This window comes from Sorex fumeus, unplaced genomic scaffold (genome assembly GCF_029834395.1).
Source record: "Sorex fumeus unplaced genomic scaffold, SorFum_2.1 ptg000268l, whole genome shotgun sequence".
In the NCBI taxonomy this organism is placed as follows: domain Eukaryota; kingdom Metazoa; phylum Chordata; class Mammalia; order Eulipotyphla; family Soricidae; genus Sorex; species Sorex fumeus.
In genome coordinates this window covers 440,918-465,727 of record NW_026606325.1, presented here as the reverse complement: position 1 = coordinate 465,727, position 24,810 = coordinate 440,918, and the positions used below count along the sequence as shown (strand labels likewise).

At 42.7% G+C, this 24,810-nt stretch overlaps 1 protein-coding gene across 1 annotated transcript; it reads left to right on the top strand.

Annotated features, from left to right (window-relative positions):
• Positions 1-761: 761 nt before the first annotated feature.
• LOC130018790 (RNA-binding motif protein, X-linked 2-like) lies at positions 762-24,315 on the top strand. Its single transcript, XM_056109491.1, has 10 exons — positions 762-932; positions 1,102-1,288; positions 1,467-1,481; positions 3,774-3,786; positions 7,194-7,202; positions 7,641-7,770; positions 9,249-9,431; positions 10,277-10,452; positions 10,500-10,613; positions 24,165-24,315. Exons 1-10 carry the CDS (start codon positions 762-764, stop codon positions 24,313-24,315), a joined length of 1,149 nt encoding a protein of 382 aa, XP_055965466.1.
• Positions 24,316-24,810: the final 495 nt, after the last annotated feature.

The window sequence follows — 24,810 nt, the reverse complement described above, 5'->3', positions numbered from 1 at the left end:
GGCCGACCCGAGTTCGATTCCTCTGCACCTCTGGGAGAGCCCGGCAAGCTACCGAGAGTATCTCGCCCATACGGCAGAGCCTCACAAGCCACCCGTGATGTATTCGATATGCCAAACACAGTAACAACAAAATCTCCAATGGAGATGTTACTGGGCCCACTCGAGCAAATCGATGAACAACGGGACGGCCTCGAGGGCCTTCTTAAGAGAATAGAATAAAAGGCAGCCATCAATAAAAGGTCCAAGTGACAAGGGATGTTTTATTTATTTTTTATTGTTTTTTTAACTGTTTTTTGCTTTTTGGGTCACACCCCGCGATGCACAGGAGTCACTCTAGACTCATATACTCAGAAATTACTCCAGGCAGCACCCAGGGGGACCATATGTGATGCTGGGAATCGAACCCCGGGCGGTCGCCTGCAAAGCAAACCCTCTAGCCCCTGTGCTATCGCTCCAACCCTGACAAGGGATATTTTAGATACGAGTCCATCTCAATATGTATCTGAGTGTCACCTAAACAGGGTTTTTAGTACTGGAAGTAAAGGATGGGATCAAAAGCACCGAATCAGTCATCTTGTCCCAGCTTTCAATCAGCAAATACTAGTGGCGCACGTAATCAGCATCCCAGGCGTAAAGAATATGGTCGACGGCAACAGACGCATTTCGCACTTCAGGTTCACAGGCAGAAGGTAGGGACTAGGAGGGAAAAAAAGTGTGGCAAAGTCAAAGTTGCCGTGAGACACGGCCCGGTTCTAGTGCGCATGCGTTCCTCGCCTTATGTCCCAACATGCCTAATCTCTTCCGGTTTGAATTATCTCTTCCGGGGCAGCTCTAGTCCAATGGGATTGCGCGCTGAAGCCGGGCGACCGTTAAACGGCTTTTCCCAGAGGTCGTTACATCCGCATCTTGGAGCGAAACCTGTGGAAGATGAAGTAAGGCTCCGGTTGTCCTCCGTGGAGTGTGGGAGGTCGGGGCTGGGGGATTGGGATGCGGGGCGGGAGGAGCTGAGGGAAGTGGCGGGGTGGGGGGCGAAGCGTTCGAGGGGGCGGGGGTCGCGAAGTCCGGACGGCGCCGAGACTCACTCTTCCAGGGGACCCCTAGTTGGGCGCTCTCGGTCGCCGGGCCGTTTCTTTACTCGGTGGCAACTTCTGCAGCCCGTTGACGAAATTGAAGTTAATCAACGACCTCAAGGAGCGAGGGGACCAGCTGGGGGTGGCGGAGAAGGTGTCCTGGCACACCGAGTACAAGGACAGCAGCTCCTGGATCTTCCTGGGTGAGTTGTGCCGCCGTGCGCCTCGGGTTCCCCGCCGCCTGGCTTTCGAGGGAGTGTTTCAGCCTTCCGCCTCTCTTCTGCCGTTATTCCACTCCTCTCCCTGGCTCTCGCGCCGCCCCCGCCCCCCCCCCCCCCCCCACAGTTCAGGTGACACCCAGCGATGGTCAGACGTCACTCGGGGCTCTGCATTCAGCGGTTACTTCTGGCGGTGCTCACAGAACCTATGGGATGGTCCAGGGATGGTGCCAGGGATCGAACCTGGGTCAGCCTCATGCAAGACGACTGCCCTACGTACTACACGAGCGCTCCAGCCCTGCCGGCATGTATTTCTGCTTCTTTTCTTGGGGGCCACACCCGGCAGTTCTCCTGGGTTTCTCCTGGCTCAATGCACCAGGATCACAACTGGCAGTGTCTGGGGAATATATGGTATGCCAGAGATGGGACCCCCGACATTGGCCACGGGCAGGGCAAGCGCCGTACCCACGGTACTATTTCTCCAGCACCCTTATTTCTGTTCTTTTTCCAGGTTTTTATTTTTCCCTCATTTCCTCCCCCCCACAATTACCTCTTTCTCTTCCCCCTCTCCATTTCCTTTGTCACCCCCTCTCCCCTCTTCTCCCCGACCCTTCATGTCCATTTTCCTTTCCCCTGTCCTCCTCTACGCCTCTCCTTATCTCCTTATTTTCCTCTCCCCCTCCCCTTGTCCTCTCCTTCCCCCTCCCCCATGCTCTCCCCCTCTTCTTCCCACGCCCCCTGCTCTCCCCATTCCCTTTCCTCCTCTATTTTTTTAATGTTGTACAGTTTTATTTATTTTTAATTTTTAATTTCGATAGCACAGCGGGTAGGGTGTTTGCCTTGCAAGTGCCCAATATGGCCGACTCGAGTTCGATTCCTCCGCCCCTGTCAGAGAGCCCAGCAAGCTACCCAGAGTATCTGGCTGGCTCGGCAAAGCCTGGCATGCTCCCCTTGACATTTTCAATATGCCAAACACAGTAACAACAAGTCTCACGATGGAGACGTTACTGGGCACACTAGAGCATATATCTATGAACAACGGTGGGACAGTACACTTCAGTGCTTCTTTTTGGGTCACACCCGGCCTTGCACAGGGTTACTCCTGGCTTATGCACTCGGGAATTACTCCTGGGACTATATAGAATGCTGAGATTTGAACCCGGGTTGGCCATGTGCAAGGCAAACACCCTACCTGCTGTGCTATGCTCCAGTTCCTGTCCTCCCCTTACCCTTCTCATCCTCTTATAATCCTCTCCCTTGTTCCTTCTTCGTTTTCCCTTCTCCCTATCATCCTCTTTCCCTCTCCTCTTCCCCTTCTCTCCCCTCCTCTTCCCCTTCCCTTCACTGATTTACTCTCTCTCTAGCCTTCCCCCATGCCTCTCTTCACTTCTGACTTATTCCCTCTCCCTTTACCCTTCCATCTTCCTCTTTTTTGCCTTCCACCACCCCTCCCACCTCTGCCGCTTTCACTTCCCCATGCCCTCCCTCTTTTCTTTTTCCTTACCTTCCTCTTCCCTTTCCACTTCCCCCTTTCCCCTTATCTCTTCCGCCACTTCTTGCTCTTTCCTTTCTCCTCCCATACCCCTCACTCCTATCTTCTTCCCCCTGCCCCTTTTCACTTTCCCCATCCTCTCATTGCTTTGTCTGGGACACATTCCTAGCTGCTTTGAAAAATCTCATAAGTTATACTAATAAACGCATTTATAGAGGTAGGACATGTTTGAATGAGGATTTACATTTGTGAAATGCTTAAAAGTTTTCTTTATAATCCTTAATCTGTGTGAGGTAGGGTTAATATTTATATATTCAAACTGATTTTGCGGGGCAAGGAGATAGCGGGTTAGGACCTTAGATTATTAAACTAGGTCTGATGTCCCACAGCACTAAAAGCACTGCTCAATGCTTCAAGAGGTATATCCTTGGTGGGCCCAGAGCACTGCCAGGTGGCACTGGAGGTTCCCCAATCTGTAGTGTCAGTGCAGCACCACATCCTTGAGCCCTTCCACTGAGTTGTCTGACCCAATATCCACGGAATTGTCCCTGGGTTCTGTTTGTAAGGCCCCCTTGCAGACATTTGATTTTGAAGGTAGCTATGGTGGATAATGAGCAGATAACTTGAACAATTTTTTTTTGTATTTTGGGCACAGTGGTGCTCAGTCTTACTCTCCAATTTGATGTGTGCTAGTACTGTGCCATTATTCTTTCATGTTGAGAAGTTTTTAGTTTGAGGTCTAGAGAGGCCTTTTAAAACCAGTTCCTCTACTGTTTCTTTGATTTTTATCTTGAAATACTGCTTATATTTCATGTTCATGTATTTTAAACTTTCATTTCAAAACTAATACAGAAAAATTATAAAATGTAAGGAATGCCACTCTATCCCCTTAGCCAAGTCCCTGTCTATTACTATAGTATCTAATTGTTATTACTATTTTTACCTGTTTCACATTTTCTGATTTTACTAAATTATCTTAGAGTCCATTGCAAGACATGATTTGTGTGTTTGGACCATACCTGGCGATGCTCAGGGATTACTCCTGGCTGTGCACTCAGGAATTACTCGTGGCGGTGCTTGGGGTAGCACATGGGATGCTATGTGAACCCTAGTCACGAGGCAAGTGCCTTGTGCTGCCCTCCAGCCTAGTACCAAAATTCTTCAATTTGTTTTTTCAAAAGAACAATGCCATCAGGAAATCAACTGTCATACAGAAGTATTATCGAACCTTTCTGTTTTATTCAGTTTCACCTTCTGTCTCAAAAAGCCCTTTGTTGTTTCTGGGCCTTACCCAGTGGTGCTTAGGGGCTACTCCCAGTCCATTGCTCGGGGTCATTCTCACTGGTGCTCAAGGGACCATATGTTGCTGGTGATCAACCCTGGGTTTCTAGAATGCAGTGCAGTGGTAACAGCCCTTTGAGTCGTCTCCCCAGCTTGCTGATAATCTCTTTAGTGTAGCAGAAAAATTGCTTTGTAGTCCTTGATCTGTCATGTAAATTATAAAAATCTCTTATTCTTTTTTATCTTGCCAGAAATTTCAGGGTTAAGTGCTTGTCTTGCATGTGGTTGATTCTGTTTTTTTTTTTTTTCTTAAATTTTTATTAGTGAAACACCATGAGGTACAGTTGTAGACTTACAAATTTTTGTGTTAGGGTTTCAGTTATACAATGATTGAATACCCATCCCTCCACCAGTTCACATTATCCACCACCAACAGTCCCAGTATCCCTACCACCCCCACCCCCCTATCCCACCCTACCTCTGTGCTAATCCCCAGCATCACAGATGGTCCCCTAGAGTGTCTAGAATGACCCCTGAGCATAGAGCTAGGAGTAACACCCGAGCACCACTGGGTATTTCTTTTTTCTTCCTTTTTGGGTCACACCCGGCAATGCACAGGGGTTTCTCCTGGATTTGCATTCAGGAGTTACACCTGGTGGTGCTCAGGGGACCATGTGAAATGCTGGGAATTGAACCCAGGTTGGCCACATGCAAGGCTAATGCCCTATCTGCTGTGCCATCACTCCAGCCCCATTCCTAGTTATTCTTATGTTAATTTTCCCACAAGAATGTTGGAAACAACTTACTCTACTTCAGGGAAAAAAGGTGTGCATTTTAAAACTGGAATGAAGTTTATATATTAATTTTGAGAAGGATTTTTAGTGTTTTGATTATGTTTGCATATCCTAACCAAAAACAAAGGATATTTTTCTGCCAATTTTATTTTTATAGAATTGTTCAGAAGAATTTATTACATTCAGTATTCCATCACCAATTCCACCACCATTACACCTTCTCACCCCCATTATTTCGGATTGTCTGACCACAACTTAAGCCTGCCCTCAAACCAAGTACTGGATAATACATTTTGTATTGCTTGTTATGAATAATGCATTAAAATGATCCAAAAATGTTTTCTTATTTGTATATGTGTGAAGATTTTTGTATCTCACCTTAGAGCCATTAAGCCCAACAAGGGATATTTTTATATTTTTATATTTACTTTGTTGTTATTTACTTAAATCTATGTTTCTTTGAGGAGTTATAAAAAGTATTACTGAAAGTACCATTTATACTTTATTTTTCTTTTGGTGTGATACCTGATGTTGCTCATGGCTTATTCCTGGCTCTGTTATCAGTGTCCCCTAGTGTCAGGGCCCAGAGCCCATATGTCATACCAAGGATTAGGCCAAGTCTGTCACATTTAAGGCAAGCGCTTTGACCCTGTACTGTATCTCCAGCCCTGTTCAAGTCCATTTTCATTATTTATTTATTTACATTTTTTTGTTTTGGCCATATTCTGCGTGCTCCGGGTTTATTCCTGACTCTGCATTCAGGAATTAGACCTGATAGTGCTTGGGGGACCTCATAGAGAGGATAGAACCCAGGTGGGATATGTGTAAGGCATGTGCCCTACCCACTGTACTCTTTCTCCAATCCCTCAAGTTTATGTATTTATTTATTTTTGTTTTTGGTCCATACACGGCAGTGCTCAGGTGTTACTCCTGGCTCTGCCCTCAGAAATTTTTCCTGGCGGTGCTTAGGGGACCATTTGGGATATCGTGGATCGAATTTGTGTCTGACACTTGTAAGGCAAGTACCTTCCCCACTGTACTATTGTTCTGGCCCCTGAAGATTTTTTTAAATTTTATTTTTATTGCTAATTATAAATGTGGTTCCTTCTCCATTATATATTTCTAACCAATCACTGTTTGAATTCAAGAAAGTGGTTTATCCAAGCACAAAAATTTATAAGTCTATAACTATACCTCATGGTGTTTCACTAATAAAAAAATTATAAAAAAAGAAAGTGGTTTATTTGTAACTATATCCTAGTTTAAAAAAAATTAATTAGGCATTGTGATTTTAAGTAAATTTTGGACTCTTAATTAGGAGTATTTTGGGTTTTCTATAGTACAATCACATATAGTCTTCAAACGGATACGGTTTCACCTTTTATTTCTGATTTATATGTTTTCTCCTAATTGCATTGGCAGATAACAGTACACTGTAACACCGTCCTCCCGTTGTTCATTGCTTTGCTACAGCGGGCACCAGTAACGTCTCCATTGTGGGACTTATTGTGACTGTTTTTGCCATAACAAATACGCCACGAGGAGCTTGCCAGGATCTGGTTTGCGGACGGGATACTCTTGGTAGCTTGCCAGGCTCTCCAAGAGAGATCGAGGAATCAAACCCGGGTCGGCTATATGCAAGGCAGATGCTCTACCCGCTGTGCTATAGCTTCATCAATTAAGTAGGTAAATGTTCTTGGCAACACTTGAGCTGTTTTTTGTACTTTTTATTAAAGATTCTAGGTTTTGGCAGAAATATGTGTCTATGATTATGTTTATAATGTATTCATCATTTTTTTTTGTATTTGGCCCTATCCACTGATGCTTGGGAACTTTTTCCAGCTTGGTGCAGGGGGAGTACTTCTGGTGGTACCTGGGGAAGCATTTGGTACCAGGAATTGAGCCTAGGTGTCCCACCTGCAAAGCATATACTGAACTCACCACTGAGTTTTCTGCTTGCTGTTTTCTTTTTCTGACTCTATTAAAAATATTAGGTTTTTGTTTTTGTGCCTCACCTGGCAATACTCATGGCTTTGGGCTCAGGAATCATACTTTGTGGTGCTTGAAGAATGTATGAGATGCCGGGGATTGACCCTGGGCCGGCCTTGTGCAAGGAAAGTACCTTACTAGCTGTACCGTTGTCCCAGTGACACCGAGATCTGCTCAGGGATTACTCCTGGCTTTGTGCTCTGGGATCTCTCCTGGGAGTGATTGAGTATGTTAATTTAGGTGGGAGGCATGAATTTTGAATCTTAATTACTATCTGTATATTTAAACCTTTTACCTTTTTAATTGAATCACTGTCAGATAGACCCTTAAAAAGCTGTTTGAGATTAAGTTTCAGTCGGTGTTCCAACACCCATCTCTCTACCAGTGTATATTTCCCAGCACCGGTGTCCCCAGTTTCCCCTCCCATCACCCTTCAGCCCCCACTCCCCAGCCTTCATCTATGGCAGGCACTTTTCTTCTCTTCACTCACTGTTTCAATGGGACATTTCTTATTAACTTTTTTGTCTTATTTAGGAATGCTACACCAGTGGTGCTCAGGGATCACTCCTGGTGGGGCTCAAGGAATGATATGGGGTACTAGGGATTGAACCTGGTTGACTGCATGCAAAGCAAGAGCTCTACCCACTGTCGTGCTTTAGCTCCCTCCCTATAAGTTTTTATAGTTAACCTTCATTTGTCATCTGGTTCTAGCTTTGTCTTTATAGTCAATATTTAAGTTTTGTTTGCCATCCATTCTGAACATTTTACTTCAAATAGTGTCTTTTTTGTTAAATAGATATGGTGAGATTGTTAACATAAGTCTGGTACACAATAAGAAGACTGGGAAATCCAAGGGATTCTGTTTCCTTTGCTATGAAGACCACCGGAGCACAATTCTGGCTGTTGACAATTTTAATGGCATCAAGGTAAGTAAAAGTATGAAGCAGGATTTGGCGGAATGTTTCTGATGGAATGGTTTGGTTTTATTTTTCCCCTGATTCAGAGAGGCCCAGGGGCCACCAGGATGAGACTATAAGAGTTTCAGGGGTGTGGGGAAATTGTTCTAGGAAGCAATTACATGGGCCTGTGCCCCAGTCAGCATTTCTTTCTTCCTCAGTATTAGCTATTCCCCCACCCACCCAGGGAGGCCTTTGTTTTTTACCTTTCCCTCCTCACCACTGTATTTCTCCAGCCCAGGAGAGTGACTCTTAGAGAATTTGTCACTGATTGCACCAGTAATAAGTAGTTACGAGGACAGCATGGAACGGGGTTATAGGTTTTCATTTTATGGATCCTATATTCAAAGTCAGTCAAAGAAGGGATGGTTTTCAAAACATGTTTTCCCTCTTTGGGTCATACACAGCGACGCTCAGGGTTACTCCTGGCTCTGCACTCAGGGAATACTCCTGGCCTTGCTGGGGGAACCATATGGGATGCTGTGGATCGAACCTGTGTCGGCCACGTGCAAGGCAAATGCCTTACCCTCTGTGCTATCACTCCGGACCCTCAAAAATGTCTTTATTTATTTATTTATTTATTTATTTAATTTGTGTTTTGGGTGACACCTGGGGATGCACAATGACTCCTGCTTCTGCACTCAGGAATTACTACTTGCCTTGCTGGGAGGACCATATGGGATGCTGGAAATTGAACCGTGATTCGCCGTGTGCAAGGCAAATGCCCTGTCCTCTGTGCTATCTTTCCAGGTCCTCAAAAATGTTTTTCAATGGGAAATGTGATAGATGATAAAAGGTAGATTAGATTGAAAGTAAAACTAAAATCAGACCTTGTATTGGAACAATAAAAGCTAGACTTTGGGAATGTTGAGTGCCTAATGAATATAGAATTGAGTATGTATCAGAGAGTGAAGTGATCCTACTGTGGGTAGGGCTCAGACCTTACCAGGCTGACCAGGGTTATGACCTGGACAGCCCATATGATCTGAGCACATTCAGTAGTGGTTCAACATCCCCTACCATCAAAAAAGAATTTTTAAGTATATGCTTGAAAAAAGAAATGGTTTTGTTTGATGTGTGTACTTAATATTCTGTTGTTTGCCCAGAGTTTGTGTTTCACAGCAAAAGTATCAGTGTGAGCTAGTTACAAAAATTCCCAGAGTTTTTTTTATATCATGCCATCAATAGAGCACAAAAATATTTGTATGGCACACAGGGGTAAACTGACCGAAGATGCTAGTGCACTTGCCTCAGGGGCGCAGTAGCCCTCAGTCCTGTGGTTGCCCAGAGAGCAGAGAAAATTGCTGGCTGGGAAATGTGCTCAAACACACCTGTTGGGCAAACAGTTTTGGAGATTTCCCCAGATATAGAATTAGCACGAAGTTTGTGTGGGTCACTTCGTTTCGTAGAAGGGCTATCTTTGCTGATGCGTTGTCTTTCTGTCTGAGATCAAAGGACGGACTATTCGAATGGATCATGTGTCTAACTATAGGGCTCCTAAGGACTCAGATGAATTGGATGATGTGACCAGATTGCTTCAGGAGAAGGGTTGTGGGGCACACAAGCCTCCAAAATTTTCAGATGAGGACTCTGAGGATGACAAGCCCACGAAAAAACGCAAAAAAGGTAAAGTGTTATGACCAAAAATGATTCCAGGTGGTCTTAACTTTTTTGATGGATAAAGCTGTTTATTTAAAGGTAGAAAGGTAAGTTTATTTTCTAATAGAAAGAAAATGTTCATATAACCAAAACTCTTAAGAAATAGTGACTTAGTAAACTTAAGTTTATGTCAAGATACAAATATAGATACTGATTATTTTTCTTTTTTCTCCTACCTGGCGATACACAGGGGTTACTCCTCGCTCTGCACTCAGGAATTACACATGGTGGTACTCAGGGGACCATATGGGATGCTGGGTATCGAACCCGACCCGGGAGTGTGCAAGGCAAATGCCCTACCTGCTTCGTTATTGCTCCACCCCAATACTCTTTTTATTTCATCCGACTTCCCTAGAGAAAAGTAAATTTAAGGAATATCTGATGGGCATACACACTTTCTAGAAAATCTTCTAAGACATTTTCAAAGCTCATGATTTTTATATTAGAGGATGACAATTACGATACTTTGACTCTTCATCTTAAAAACTTTGCTTTTTTTGCAGTCTGGCCATGAATGTTAATATACTATTAAAATTCAAATAATTAAACTGGATGATAATAGTGCAGCGAGTGGGTAGCGTGTTTGATTTATACACAGCCAACCCGGGTTTGAACTCTTGCATACTGTATGGTCCTCCAAGCATCACCACCCCAACTTCAAGTTAGTTTTGGGGGGTGGGAGTCACCTGATGGTGCTTTGGCTTACTCCTGGTTCTGCATTTGATCTAGTGTATTTAGAAAATAGGAAATTTTGTGGGAGAGTTGTATATTTTTTCATTTCCTATTTGTTGCTTTCGTCCATTTTTTTTATCTCCAGACAAAAAGGAAAAAAGTAAATGAAGAAAAGCGGGAGGTACAGCACGATGCACCAGTCTCCTCTTCATCACCCAGAAGCAAGATGCTAAAGGAAAACAATTCCCCCGACTGTAAAAAGTTCAACAACAAGAACTCAAAAAAGCTTCAGAAGTCAGAATTCAGAGAGGGGCTGAAGCAGTGCCACACCTCCCTTGAGGTCAGGACAGCCTACCACTCCTGAACAGAGGCCGGAGCAGAGACAGGGAGCCAAAGAAGAAGAAGCCCAAACAGGAACACAGGTCCTTAAGTAGGAGGGAGGAAAGGGAAGAAAAGAACAGGGATAGGGACAGAGATCAAAGGTCAGATACTCACATTGGCTGGCAGGCACAAGGAGCATTCTAAATGGCATGGTCCTAAGAGTAGCAGTAGGAACAATGATATATCCCACAGGTATCAAATCCTGGCACTCCCGGAACTGGGGATCTCCCAATTCCAGAGATTACAGGCATCACTAAGACTGCAGCCGATTGAGTTGCTTGGTAGAATTGCACATGAAATGGTGTGTTCTTGTGTGTGTGTATGTTTCTGTGTGTATGTTGGGTCCCACCAGGATGTACTCATGACTTACTCCTAGCTCTGTGCGTACGGGTCAATCCTGGCAGGGCTCAGGACTATATGAGGTTCTGGGGACAGAACATAGGACAGCTGCCTGGAAAAGAATCACCCTGTCCACCGAAGTGTCTGTCTGGCCCCAGATTTGAACTATTATAAGAAGCATTTTTTAAAAATCAAAACCAATTATATCTCACTTTTGATATGTAAAATCTTTTGGAGGTCAATGATTTTATTCCCGTGTACATTAATCCTTGAGGGATATATACTCTCTAAAGTCTGATGCCCTTACTTATTTTGGGCGCGGGTGGTCAGGTAACACCTGGCGATTCTTCTGGATTTCTCCTGGCTCTGCACTCAGTTATTACTATTGGCAGTGCTTGGAAGACCGTATTGGATGCCAAGGAGATTGAACGCAGGTTAGCTATGTGCAGTTCACACGCCTGACCTGCTTTTTCATCTCTCCATTGCCTCATGTTCTTAATTTTTAAGCGCAGTTTATTATCCTTGGGAATATATTTGATACCAATCAGATTACATGTGATAAATTGGTTCATATATAGATCCAAGAATCTAACCCCCCCAAGAACGATGAGAAATATTTAAGAAATAGGAAAACATTAGTTCTTGAATTTTCATCTGTGTTGGATGACTTTCCATTTGGCAGATAATACCGATAGAGATGTGTGACTTAATTCGGTTTAAGTAGCGTGACATAGACACAGTAATGAAGCTGTTAGTCTGTTCTGTTTATTTTGAGATGTGTCTTTTCCTGAACCATTTTTTTTGGTTGATACTTTTCCACATATGTTCCTTGGCATTTATTTTTATCGAGAAATTGACACAACAAAATTCACCTCATACAGAAATGTACTTTTTCAAAATTGCCTTAAAATTGTTTTGAAGTATTGTGAAGGATCTGCTGTTAACTTCAGACCTTTATATGTGTATAATTGTCACAACATCCACCACCAAGCTTTGGTTGCTATCCCACCACCAAAAAGACCATGCTGGTTCCTTGCTCTACCAACTCCATCTCTCTGAGAGTCACCATTGTATTCCTTCGGTCTAGCAAGTTTGTTATTTTCTTTCACTTTTAATTTTGTTAGTGAAGCAGGAGAGTTAATATAATTGTTTTTTTTTGGGGGGGTGGGGTCAGACCCGGTAGAAACACAGGGGTTGCTGCTAGCTCTACCCTCAGTAATTACTCGTAGCTGTACTTGGGGGACCACATGGGATTCTGGGGATAGAATGCGGGTTGGCTCTGTGTAGGCACATGCTCTCCTCACTGTACTATTGTCCAAGCCCTTAAGCAAATTAGTTTGAAAACTTGAAAAGCTGTGACGATAGAGAAAGGAAGAAATGTGTGTTCGGGAGAGAGCACTGGATACTCCAGAGTAGAAAAAGGTAAATCAAGAACATAGAGGCAAGTGATATGCATGTTTAAGTGAGTACATGGACTTAAAGAGCAAGCCCATTTTGTTAGTTCTTTGGGGTGTACTTTCTTTAGTAATGCATGCTCCAAATGAGTAAATAGTGATGATTGTCTTTCACTTCCAGACTTAGCTCATGGTCTATTTCAGTTTGTCCAGAATAAAACTTCATCTTTAAAAGTGGCAGAATAGTATTCTAGAGTCAGTATGCCCTTGCTTCTTTAGCCAGTCATATGTGGATGGGCATTTAGGTGAATTCCTATGTTTCACCTATCACGAATCTGCTATGATCAAATCGGGTTATAAATGTCTCTAGATGGGTATTTTTCATGTCAGATAAATGCCCAGAAGCGTTTTTTTTTTCAGGAGTAGTTTTTTTGTGTCACAGTATTTCCTTTTCTTGTATTTTAGGCCATATCTTGCTCTGCTCAGGGCTTACTTCTGGCTTTGTACACAGGAATCAATCCTGACAGGTTTCGGAGAAAATATGCTTTGCTGGGGATCAAATCATGGTCGCCTGCATGCAAGGCACACACCTTACTTAAATACTCTGTCAATCCTTGAGAATTAACCATTTTGTCATAGACTTACAGACTCTGACTCTGAGGGTTGATATCTGTGCTCTGAATTCAGGATTCCATGTATCTGAAAGTTCCATCATTCCTTTAAGTTTGTAAGTTTATTTAAACACTTATTTACAAAGTAGCCTGTCCCAACACTGAGAAAGCCTGTAGATTTTAGTCACAAAGACCTGCAGACCTGAACTTTCAGCAGGTTAATTTCTGGGTGAGTCCTGTTCTGAGATAGTAGAGACTGACCAGATGCATGACTGCGATTTTGCAGTTGGGGAGTGACCAGCAGCCGGGGCTCTGTTTGGGCGGGCCCTGGGCTGGCCCCTAAGGTCTCAACCATGCATGGGTGATAGAAGGAGTTTTGGCAGCTGTTTGTTCTCTTTCAAGATTTTGAGTCATTGAAGCAAGAATGATAGAAGAGCCTTCACGGTATGGTGGGTGATTCGTGGGTATGACTGCAGAGCTTCCAGAAGTACAGGGAGGTAAGGGGAGGTAGCCCATTCCAAGTCAAGTTATCAGTCACAAAAAATTGCATACTTGAATTTTCAGCAAGTTAATTTCTCAGTACAGGTCAATCCTGAAACAACGGGTTCTACCCATAGAGAAGGCAGTGTGGGCTGGCTTTCCCACCGTGTAGAAAGTTTTCTTGCATTCACAGGGTTTCTCTCCTTTGTGAATCTTCTCAAGTTCAGTGAGGTTTCATTTCAATGGATAATCTTTGCCTACATTTCATGCTCTAAGGGTCTGTCTCCTTTGTAAGGTATGTTGTGTATCGGGTGAACTTATTTGTTGTGAAAAGTTTCCATCCACACTTTACATTCATATCGTTTCTCTCCTGCACGAATTATGTTGAGTGAGGTACAATTCTATCAAAAAGGTTTTCTTACATTCTTTGCAATAAACAGTGTTTTTCACGTGTATGAATTCTATATCGTTTAATGAGATACGATTATAATGAGAACGTTTTCCTGTTTACTTTCCATTCACAGGTTTCTCTCCATGAATTTCACTCCTACTCAGTGAGGAATGATTTTTTTTTTTTTTTGCTACTTGAGTCACACCTGGCGATGCACAGGGGTTACTCCTGGCTCTGCACTCAGGAATTACCCCTGGCGGTGCTCGGGAGACCATATGGAATGCTGGGAATGCCTTATCTGTTGTGCTATCGCTCCAACCCAATGTGAGGTATGATTTAAAAGGAAAGTTTTCCTACTTGCGTAGGGTCTCCTCTCATGGTTAGTGAGGTTTGATTTCAATGAGAATGTTTCCCTACATTTACAGGGTTTCTCTCGTGTGAATCCTGTTATGTTCAATCAGTAATGACTTAATGGAGAAAGATTTCTTCCTGCATTCACTGCATTGGTAGGGTTTATCGCATGTGAATTCTTATGTTTAATCAGACATGACTTACAAGAGAAAGATCTTCAGCATTCAGTACATGAATTAGGTTTCTCTCTTGTTTGAGTTCTCATGTAAATGAGAGAGGATTTCACTGTGAATGTTTTCCTACATTGTATATGTACATAGGGTTTCTCTCCTGTGTGAAATCGTTCATGTTGAATTAGATCTGGCTTCCTTGAGAAAGTTTTTCTACATTGTTTTTATTTGTGTTTCTCTCCTGAGAGACTCTGTTTTGAGTTATCTCTCATCCATGGCTCTACTCCTTGTTTTATTTTTATTTTTTCATGGCTCTACTCTTTCTTCAACTTGATGATTGCTTCAGGTGTGATGATAGAATGTCCCAATGATTCCACGTCCTGTAGTTTTCCAGTGTCACTTCACTGAACGGGGTCCTCTGTTCATCAGCCAGGAACTGCCATTCTTTCCACGTGAAGTTCACACGCTCCTCCTCAAACAGCACTGTCCCCAGAGGTGATTTCATTGGGAAAGCACTAGCATCAGAGGACATGAGTATGTATGGGATGGAGGGCTCCTGAGGTACAGAAGGAATGGTCTTGTGTTTTAGTTGTTTTGTTTTGTTTTGTTTTGGGACCACACCTAGCGATGCTCATTCATTATTCCTGGGTCTAAACTCAGGACTTAATCCTGGCAGAACTTGAGGAACCATATTAGATGCTGTGGATTGAAGGTGGATTCAAGAAGTAAAAGACAAATGTCCTACTCACTATTTAGTGCTCTTGCCCAATGTTCTGGTAGTTCTAAGAAAAATCATAAGCCAATTCTTGTCCACAGTCTGAAATCATATTTTGGGTGGTCTTGCCATTCGTGGATGCAAAATGCTTCCTGGGTTCCACAATATTCATTTCCTATTCGAGCATTCCAAAATCTTTGTTCCTGCCATCCAACCAGTCAGTTTGATGTTGCAGGGGCAAACCTGGGAGTCTTTTGTGTTGGGTCCTGCTTTTCCCATGGACAGGATGCCAGGATTGTTGTGGTCCTAGATGAAATTCTCCTTATTCCGCATCTCCTTAATTTTTTACCATTTAAAAAAAAACATTTAATTGTAGCCTTTGTCTATCCAGTGCTTTGTGATGTGCCCTCCTAGGGTCTCACGCCTATCCCTGCATTCATGATAGGAGAATGCAGGAGTCTGGCTACCAAGTGAGAGTTCATCATCAACAGGCACAGTTTTAGGGGGCAATGGCGGCTTGGCCCCCATGAGGGAGACTCAGTGAACCCAGTCTTTCTGAGGTATCAAGGAAGCTTTTTTAGTGATGTTGATGGCTTTTTAATTATTTATCTTCACATCTGGATGGCAATGGCAAATGGTGCGTATAGTTTTGGACCTGTACCGCTGCAAAGAAAAAAACACATAGATAAATAATTTAATAGAAAATATATATACACCTGGTATCTTTAAGACCTGTTCCGAAAGAGACTAGGCTAGGATTATTATAAACACAGAGAAAAGATATTTACTGTAGGAAGTGTCTAGAACCTGCATATGCACACGCTGCATTGGTCCCATCAGAGGTACTTTTTCTGAAGTATCTGAACTTTGGGACGGTGGGGCTGGAGGAACTCAGGAGGGGTCTGTAGTGTGGTTGGGGTCCCGGGTGCGGGGTCCTCGGGCTCTGTTTCCGTGTTCAGCTCAGCAGCATAGACGATTAGGTCGGCGGTGTAGAAGAGCAGGAGTTTCACCAGGTGGAACTTAACCTGCTGTTGGGGTGTGAGGGGGTCGCCCAGGATCTAAACAAGTGCACTTTTTTTTTAAATCTACTTGACAATGATGAGGTGTTTCGTCAGGGTGACTTCCATATTTTTGAATTAGATATTCTAGTGGGAAAGATTTCCGACATGCTTTACACCCCTAAGATTTCATTCTGTATGAATTTGATATTGATGAATTCTGCATGTCTTTCGTGAAAATGTTTTGCTCTGTTTCACATTTGAAATGTTTATCTCCAGAGGGTCTTCTATATTGCTGAAGTAGATGTGATTTCAGTGGGAAAGATTTCCTACATGCTTGCTTGCTTTGTATGCAGCCCATCGATTTGATCCCTGGCATCCCAGGACTCTGTCTCAGCATTTGATGTCTGGTAATTTGCTGACAGATACCAAGTGATAAGTGTTTGTTATTTTGTTAATACCCTGGCTGACAGATACTATTTGATAAGTTTCTTGAGGATTTGACTCGCATTACCCTGATCTTTCACTTGCCTGGAATATACTATTCTCCGGATATATGTATCTGTTAGATTCTAGCAAGTAAACAACTCGGAAGTGAAGAATGTAGCCTCTTTTGGAGAGGCTTGATCTGATTGGCAAGGCCCACTAGAATTTTGAGGTTACTGATTTATACTTAAATATTTCTAGGGCTGGGGCAACCCCGCATCAGGTAAGATGGTTCCCTTGTATGTGGTCGACCCGGTTTGATCCCTGGCATCCGAATAGTTGCTTGAGTGCAGATCCAAGAGTAAGCCCTGAGCAGATTGTGCACTGGACCGGACTGGGATTGATCCCAAATCCAGAAGAGAAATTGCTGTAACTTGCATGGGCTGCTGGTAAATTTAAGAGAATCAGAAAGAACAAAGGACTCATCAGGCAGTCTCACCTATATGAGGTGTAAGGAAACAAGTTACCACCCAAGGATAGTGGAAAGAAGACCAGGAGGATTATTCCATGGTAGGAAGCCTGCCTGAATGGCTGAGGGATTCCCAGTGTCTCCCTCTTTGGGTTTTTAAGTGAATTAGATATTTTTTGTGAGAACATTTTCCCTCCTCTTCCGTGAAAATTAAACCTGTGTTTTGCATTAAGATCCTCCTTCACATCACAATGAATTTAAGTGAAGCAGAGATATTGGCCCAGGATATTGGCCCTGGAAGCAGCAAGTTCTGGTGGATAGCGTCAATGGAATTTTGATGGGCTCTGCAAGAAATCTTTTGAATGCTTTGGACTGATCAGGAGAATTGTGCCACCCCTTGAACACCAGGGTTTTCTTCCCTGGTGATCCTGATAGGGAAAGTGTATCCCTTGAGCTGAGCTCTATGTAAAAAAGCTGTGGCAGCTACTGCTCTTAAAGCACTTGGCCATTCTGCTGCACCTGGCTCTGGCTTCTTGCTTGAATATCCCGTTGGTCTTTTTATGGGACCTAATGACTGGGTTAAATCTCCAGATGCTATGCCTAACTTTTGGAGTCAAACATTAAAGTGCTTGCTTGTGCAGCTGTGGCAAAGGTAATGCTGGGGCTCACGTTTAAGCCCACATTGGGGCCAGAAAGGCGGTTCTCCGTTCTGATCTACAAAAGAAGAGGAATGTCCTTGGCATCCCTAAGACTTTCACGTAGGGCTTTATTGCACTGTAGGATCAATGGTTCAGTCCACACTGTGAGGCGTGAAGGTGCTTCTAGGTTGTAGGCATTGAAGCGTCAATATAGCATGGAAAGTCTGGTTCTAAGGTTCTAGTCGTGGGGACCCGAATAACTCCCAGGCGTTTCACCTGTTATTGGTTGTGCTTGGCCTTATTTCTTAGGATTTCATATCCCCAAAGCTAAAAATTTAGAGGAGTTTGCACAGTTTTTGTTATCCTTATTGTGTAGGGGAACAGATGAACAGATTATCCACACACTGAACAGGTTTTACCTTTGTAAGAGTACATCCTCTGGATCATGACCCAGAGCGCGTGCACATAGAAGAGCATGGTTCCAAAAATCCTGAGGAAATAGACCTAATAAAACGAGTAGGTTGTTTCACCGCATCCCACTTTAAAGGTAATAGGTGCTGCGAGTCTGAATGCACAAAGGATTTTTTCGATCTACTTCTGTCAACCAGAGTGTGGACGGAGAAATGTTTCCCAAGATACAGTTGGGATTTGGTAGTGTAGACTAGATTGGAATAAGAGGTTCCTGGGGTGCTCTTAAAGGACTTTTGTACCATCCTTCATTGCGCACACCTGGCGATGCACAGGGGTTACTCCTGACTCTGCACTCAGGAGTTACTCCTGACCATATGGGATGCTGGGACTTGAACCCGGTTCGGCCACGTGTAAGGCAAATGCTCTACCCGCTGTGCTGTCTCTCCAGCCCCTGTTCTGGTAGTTTTAAGAGAAATCAAAAGCCATTAATATTGTGCACAGTCTGAAATCATATTTTGGGTGGTCTTGTCATTGCTGGATGCAAAATGCTCCCTGGCTTCCACGATATGCATGTCCCTTTGCATGCCAAAATCTTTGTGCTTGCATTCCAACCCGTGAGTTTGATAGTGCAGGGGAAGAACTGCGAGTCTTTTGTATTGTTTCCTGCTTTTGCCATGGACAAGATGCCAGAATTGGTGTGGTTTAAGATGAAATTCTCATTATTCAGCATCTCCTATTGGTTTTTTTTTATTTTTAAACTTATCCTTTGAATATCCAGTGGTTTGTAATGTGCCCGCCTAGGGCCTCACTCCAATCCCTGCATTCATAATCGGAGAATGCAGGAGTCTGGCCACTGAGTCAGAGTTCTTCAGCAACAGACATACTTGTAGGGGGCAGAGAGTGGCTTGCTCCCCCAGAGCGAGACCTATTGCTCCCCTTCTATCCAGGCAGCTTTCCCGTCTTTCCCTGGTGGTGCTCAGGGAACCGTATGGGATACTGGGAATGGATCCCGGGTCAGCTGCGTGCAAGGCAAAGGCCCACCTGCTGTAGTATGGCTCCAGCGCTGATGGTCTGATTTCTTGTAAAAAGTTTTCCTCTATTATTTACATTCATAAGGTTTATTTCCTCTATGAGATTTACAGTGACTCAGGAGAACTTTTAGGCAGAAGAAATTTTCCCTTCAAAAGATTTCTCTCCTGCATGAATTCTTCGTTTTGAGTGAGATAGGATTTGGGAAAGTCCACTGTGTTTTTTACATTTCATAGGGTTTCTCACCTATACAAATTCGATATTGCTGAATTCGATATGATTTTAGTGAGAACGACTTCCCACGTTCTTTCATAAGGTTTCTGTCCTGTATGAATACGATAGTGTTGTATTAGGTATGATTTTAGTGAGACTGGGTGTCCACAGACAACTTCATTCACAATGATTATATGTGGGCAGAAGAAACCTTGTATATGCGAGCCAAGTCGTTATGGTTTCAGAGTTTGACACTGGCCCGTCCTCAAAGTATGCCCTGCTAGATCATTCTGAGTCATCTCCCAGGAGTCAGTCTCTTTCACCATTTGCTGTTATTTGTTAATAGAGTTGATTACAGATAAACTCATTGTTGATTTGATTTGCATTTTCCTGGTGTAGGAAATTGTCAATTAAATATTCCTTGGCTGGGATGTACAACTTTTCCATATATATGTGTCTGTCAGATTCTAACCAGAAAACTACTCAGAAGTCAAGAAGTTAGCTTCTTCTGCAGAGGCTTGATCTCTCTGGGTAAGACCCACCAGAATTTTGAGGTTTCTCACTTAGACGAGTGTATTTCTAGGCTAGGTATAGCGATTGTGCAGCAGGTAAGATGCTTTCGTTGGTTGTGTTTGACCGAGTATGCTCCCTAGCATCCGTACAGTTGCCTGAGTGCAGAGCCAAGTGTAATCCCTGAGGCGTAGTGTGCACTGGACCGGCCTGGGATTGATCCAAATCCAGAAAAGCAAATGCTGTAACTTGCATGGGACTGGATGGACTTCGGGTAAGGGAAGAGAGTCAGAAAGAACAAAGGGCTCATCGGGCAGTTTCACCTATGTGAGGTGAAAGGAAAGAAGGAACGAACCTAGGACAGTGGAAAGAAGACCAGGAGGATTCATCCATGGTTGGAAACCTGCCGCAAAGGCTGTGGGATTCCCAATGTCTTTGTCTTTGAGTTTTTTAATTGAATTAGATATGTTTTTGTGAGAACATTTCCGTACCTCCTCCGTGAAAATTAATGGGGACTGTTAACTGTATGAATTTAATGTTGTTGACTTAGTTGTTACTTTAGTGAGAAAGGTTTCTCTCCTGTCCGACTTTGATATTGTTGAATTAGATACGATTTCAGTGGGAACGATCTCCTACATGCTTACACCCCTCGGATTTCTTACTATATGAATTTGATATTGTTGAATTCTGCAGGACTGTCATGAGAAAGTTTTTCTGCCTGTTTTACATTGAGGAGGTTTTTGATCATAGTGACTTCCATATTGTTGGTCTCCGTATGATTCTAGTGGGAATGATTTCCGACATGCTTTACACCCCTAAGATTTCATTCTGTATGAACTTGATCTTGCTGAATTCTGCATGACTTTGTGAAAATGTTTTGCTCACTGTTTCACATTTGAAATGGTTATCTCCTGAGGGTCTTCTATATTGCTGAAGTAGATGTGATTTCAGTGGAAAAGATTTCCTACATGCTTTCTTGCTTTGCATGCAGCCCATCGGCTTGATCCCTGGCATCCCAGGACTCTGTCTCAGCATTTGATGTCTGGTATTTTGCTGACAGATACCAAGTGGTAAGTGTTTGTTATTTTGTTAATACCCTGGCTGGCAGATACTACTTGATAAGTTTCTTGAGGATTTGACTTGCATTACCCTGATCGTTCACTTGCCTGGAATATACTATTTCTTCGATATATGTTTCTTTCCTATTCTAGCTAGAGAACAACTCGGAAGTTAAGATGTTAACTTCTTCTGGAGAGGCTTGATCTGATTGGGTAAGACCCACGAGAATTTTAAGGTTATTTACTTATACAAGGGGATTTCTAGGATTGGATTGATTGAGAATCAGATATGATGCTTCCCGTGTCTATGGTCAACCCGGGTTTTTTCCATAATATCTTTATAGTTGCCTAAATGCAGAGCCAAGAGTAAGCCCTGAGCACAGTGCGGGCTGTTCTGGGGTGAGATTGGTCCAAATCCAGAAGAGAACATTCTGTAACTTTCATGGGATTGGATGGAGTTCTAGTAAGTGAAGAGAATCACAAAGATAAAAGAGGTCATCGGGCAATCTCACTTATGGGAGTTGTTAGGAAAGAAGGTATCACTCAAAGACAGTAGAAAGAAGACCAGGAGGATTGTTCCAGGGTTGGAAGCCTGCCTAAAAGTCTGGGGGATTGCAATGTCTCCCTGTTTTTTTTTGCTTTATAATTTTATTAGATAGGATTTTTATGAGAGCATTTTACTGCGACCTATTAGAAAATTCATGGGTTTTCCTACCTGTACCCATTTAGTGTTAATGAGTTAAATGTGACTTTCATGAGAAAGGTTTCTCACCTGTTTTGAATTTTATATTGTTGACTTAGATAAGATTTCAGTGGAAAAAATTTCCTAAATACTTTAGATCCCTCGGATTTCTTACTATATGAATTTGATATTGTTGAATTCTACAGGCCTTTCATGAGAAAATTTTAGTACGTGCTTTACATTGATAAGGTTTTTCATCAGAGTGACATCCATATTGGTGAATGAGATATGATTCTAGTGGGAAAGATTTCCTACATGCTTTACACCCCTAGAATTTTATACTGCATGTTTTTAATATTGCTGAATTCTGCATGACTTTCGTGTGAAAGTTTTGCTACCTGCTTTACATTTGAAAGGTTTATCTTCAGAGTGACTTCCATCTTGTTGAATTAGATGTGATTTCAGTGGGAAAGATTTCCTACATGCTTGCGTGCTTTGCATGCAGCCCATCGGTTTGATCCCTGGCATCCCAGTACTCTGTCTCAGCATTTGATGTTTAGTATTTTGCTAACAGATACCAAGTGATTAAGTGTTTGGTATTTTCTAAATACCTCCCTGGCAGATACCAAGTGATAGTTCTCTTGTGGGTTTGACTTGCATTTTCCTGATCTTTTCCTTGCCTGGGACATACTATTTTCCCAATATATTTTTCTGTCAGATTCTAGCAAGAAAACAACTTGGAAGATAAAAGTTAGCTTCATCTGGTGCGGCTTGATCTGATTGGGTAAGATCCACCAGACATTTGAGGCTAGTCACTTATACTTAAAAATTTATATGGCTGGAGCATATTAGATGCATACAGCAGATTAGATGCTTTCCTTCCTTGGGTCCAACTTGGTTTGATCCCCTGCACAGCAGATAATTTCCTGAGTACAGAGCAGTTGGGATCAGAATAGGGACCATTTGACAATGATGGTTGGAAGGGATTTCTCTGGATGGAGATGTGTTTTGAAATTGGGTAACTGACCAAACATGATGACCTCTCTGTATCGGTATTGGAAGCTGTAAATCCAATAGTTGAGAGAGAGAGACAAGATTAAATATGCCTGTCTACAGGAACACTTGGTGGCCCAGAATGTGTGGAGCTGGTAGAAGGGAAACTCAGGACATTGGTGGTGGTAAGTGTATTTGGTGAAAGGATGGATGTTGGAACATTGTATATCTGAAACCAGATCACGAAAAGTTTTTAACTATCTCACATATTCAGTTCAATTACTATGAATTAAATAATATAGGTATTATTATAAAATATACATACATATTTTAACTAAAAGTACAATGGTTAAGGGTGATCTGTACTTTGGTGCTTTCTAAAATGTACAATAACTTTGTACTTGAAAACTATATATGTTAATACTTTCATAACATGTTACTTTCAGTGCAATGAAAATGAAAGAAAAATGTAAAACCTCCACTGGTGGAGGTGGGCACTTTTCATTGGGAAGTTGTAATGTTGGTCGAGGGAAATGGAGACTATGGTCTGGACTGTGGTGTTTAAAGGTTATTTTCTGAAACGTTATCATTGACAATATTGTAAAATTGTATATCTTTCTGAAATTAAAAAAAAGCATTTTATAGCAACTGTGCTCTCCCTGATTAATTGATGGCAATAAACAATCTGCTGTTCTGTGTATACAAAATACAAACCAAAAATCTTGACCACTGTATAGGTTAAAACTGTTGTAAGCACATTGCCTTCAATGTAATAAAAATTAAATTTTGTGTGTTTGTTTTGTTGCTTTTTGGGTCACACACAGCAATGCTCAGGGATTACTCCTGGCCCTGCACTCAGGAATGACTCCTGGCAGTCCTGAGGGGACCATATGTGATGCTGAGAATCGAACCTGGGTCAGCCATGGGCAAGGCAAACACCCTATCTGCTGTGCTTTTGCTCCAGCCCCGTAAAAATTAAATTTAAAAAACCCTACTGTTTCCTGTTATTACCTACATCTGCATAATTTTTTGTAGCTTTTTGCTCAGACCCAGAGATGCTCACGGATTACTTCTGGATCAGAACTCAGAAATTATTCCTGGCGGTACATGGTGGACCATATGGGATGCTGAGAATCAAACCCAGGTGGGCAGCATGCAAGGTAAATGCCCTATCCACTGTTATATGGCTCCGGACCCTGCATATATGTTTTTGCAGTAACACTGAGTTTGACACTTACTTACTGGATACTGCAGCCTCAGTGGATACTGTAGCCGCCTATCCCATCCCCAGGCCTCAGAAATATCCTGCTATTGCATAAAAATGCTATTAACCCTTAACACATGTTACACTTGGATCATGTAGGGCAGTGTTTTCTTAGGGGGCTTTCAAAAGTGGGGATATGGTGTAATACTTGGGGGAGGACTGGAGTATCAGAGATAGTGCACTCGCCTTGCATGATGTCCACTCAGGTTTGATCCACAGCATCCCAGATGGTCCCCTGAGCCTTGCCAAGAGTAATTCGTGAATACACAGCCAGGAGAAATCAATATCACCAGGTGTGGACCCCAAAAGAAATCAATACAAAACAAAAAGTAGTGGGAACCCCCAGTAAGAAAATACGGATGGAAGGAGATATCATGGTCAGAAAACGGTTGAGAAACACTGATGTTGGGTTTCATCATAAATACCAAAATGTTTCTTATTAGAAGTTATATAATTTTTCTCTGTATAGTCAATAACCTGTGAACTGTTTCTATTTTTACCTGTTTGTAGGTATGAAACTTCACTTGGCTTAATTCAGGTTAACATAAACGTTAATCATCACAATTTACACTTGTTCGTGGAGGGGGCTGTTTCAGAGGTTTCCACTTTCCTCACTCTGGTATCACTGAAACTACAGGCCAAGGATCCACTTAGAATTTAACTCCCATCTGCCGACTCACTCCCACTTATGTATGGTGGACTTGAATATGGCTGCTGTGTAAGTCTGCGGGCCCGTTACAGGCCTCTTTTAGTTAGTTATTACTTGGCCCCTGTAAGCATCCAGTCTAACAGGAGCTATGAGGGTGGTTTTCAACCTCTATCTGTACTGATGAAAGCTCAGCACCTCTTACTTGCTCTCCATAGGTCTGTTTCCCCAGTATGCACACATTCAAGTAAGTGCCTATATGATTCACCTTGGGATAAGCAGCGGGGAATTCATCATTTCCACTTAGTACCCTTCCTCCTTGAGACCCTGTTACTTATCACAGATCTAAAAGGCTTTAAATGGAAACTAAGCAAGGAATTATGACTTTTCATTGGGAGGGCACCTTTGTGTAAACACCCTGCTTCCCCATTCTTCCCTCTCAGCTTGCAGATCTTGTGCTGTACTGTTTGTAACTCTGTCTCTATTCTTTCAAGGATCACCATGATGGTA

Bases quoted from the DNA above. Each gene is read 5' to 3' on its own strand.
- LOC130018790 (XM_056109491.1), top strand. From the start codon at position 762: ATGCGTTCCTCGCCTTATGTCCCAACATGCCTAATCTCTTCCGGTTTG. The intron at 933-1,101 runs GTAAGGCTCCGG...GGGGACCCCTAG, and splicing joins CGAAACCTGTGGAAGATGAA to TTGGGCGCTCTCGGTCGCCG. The intron at 10,614-24,164 runs GTCAGATACTCA...ACCTGTTTGTAG, and splicing joins GATAGGGACAGAGATCAAAG to GTATGAAACTTCACTTGGCT.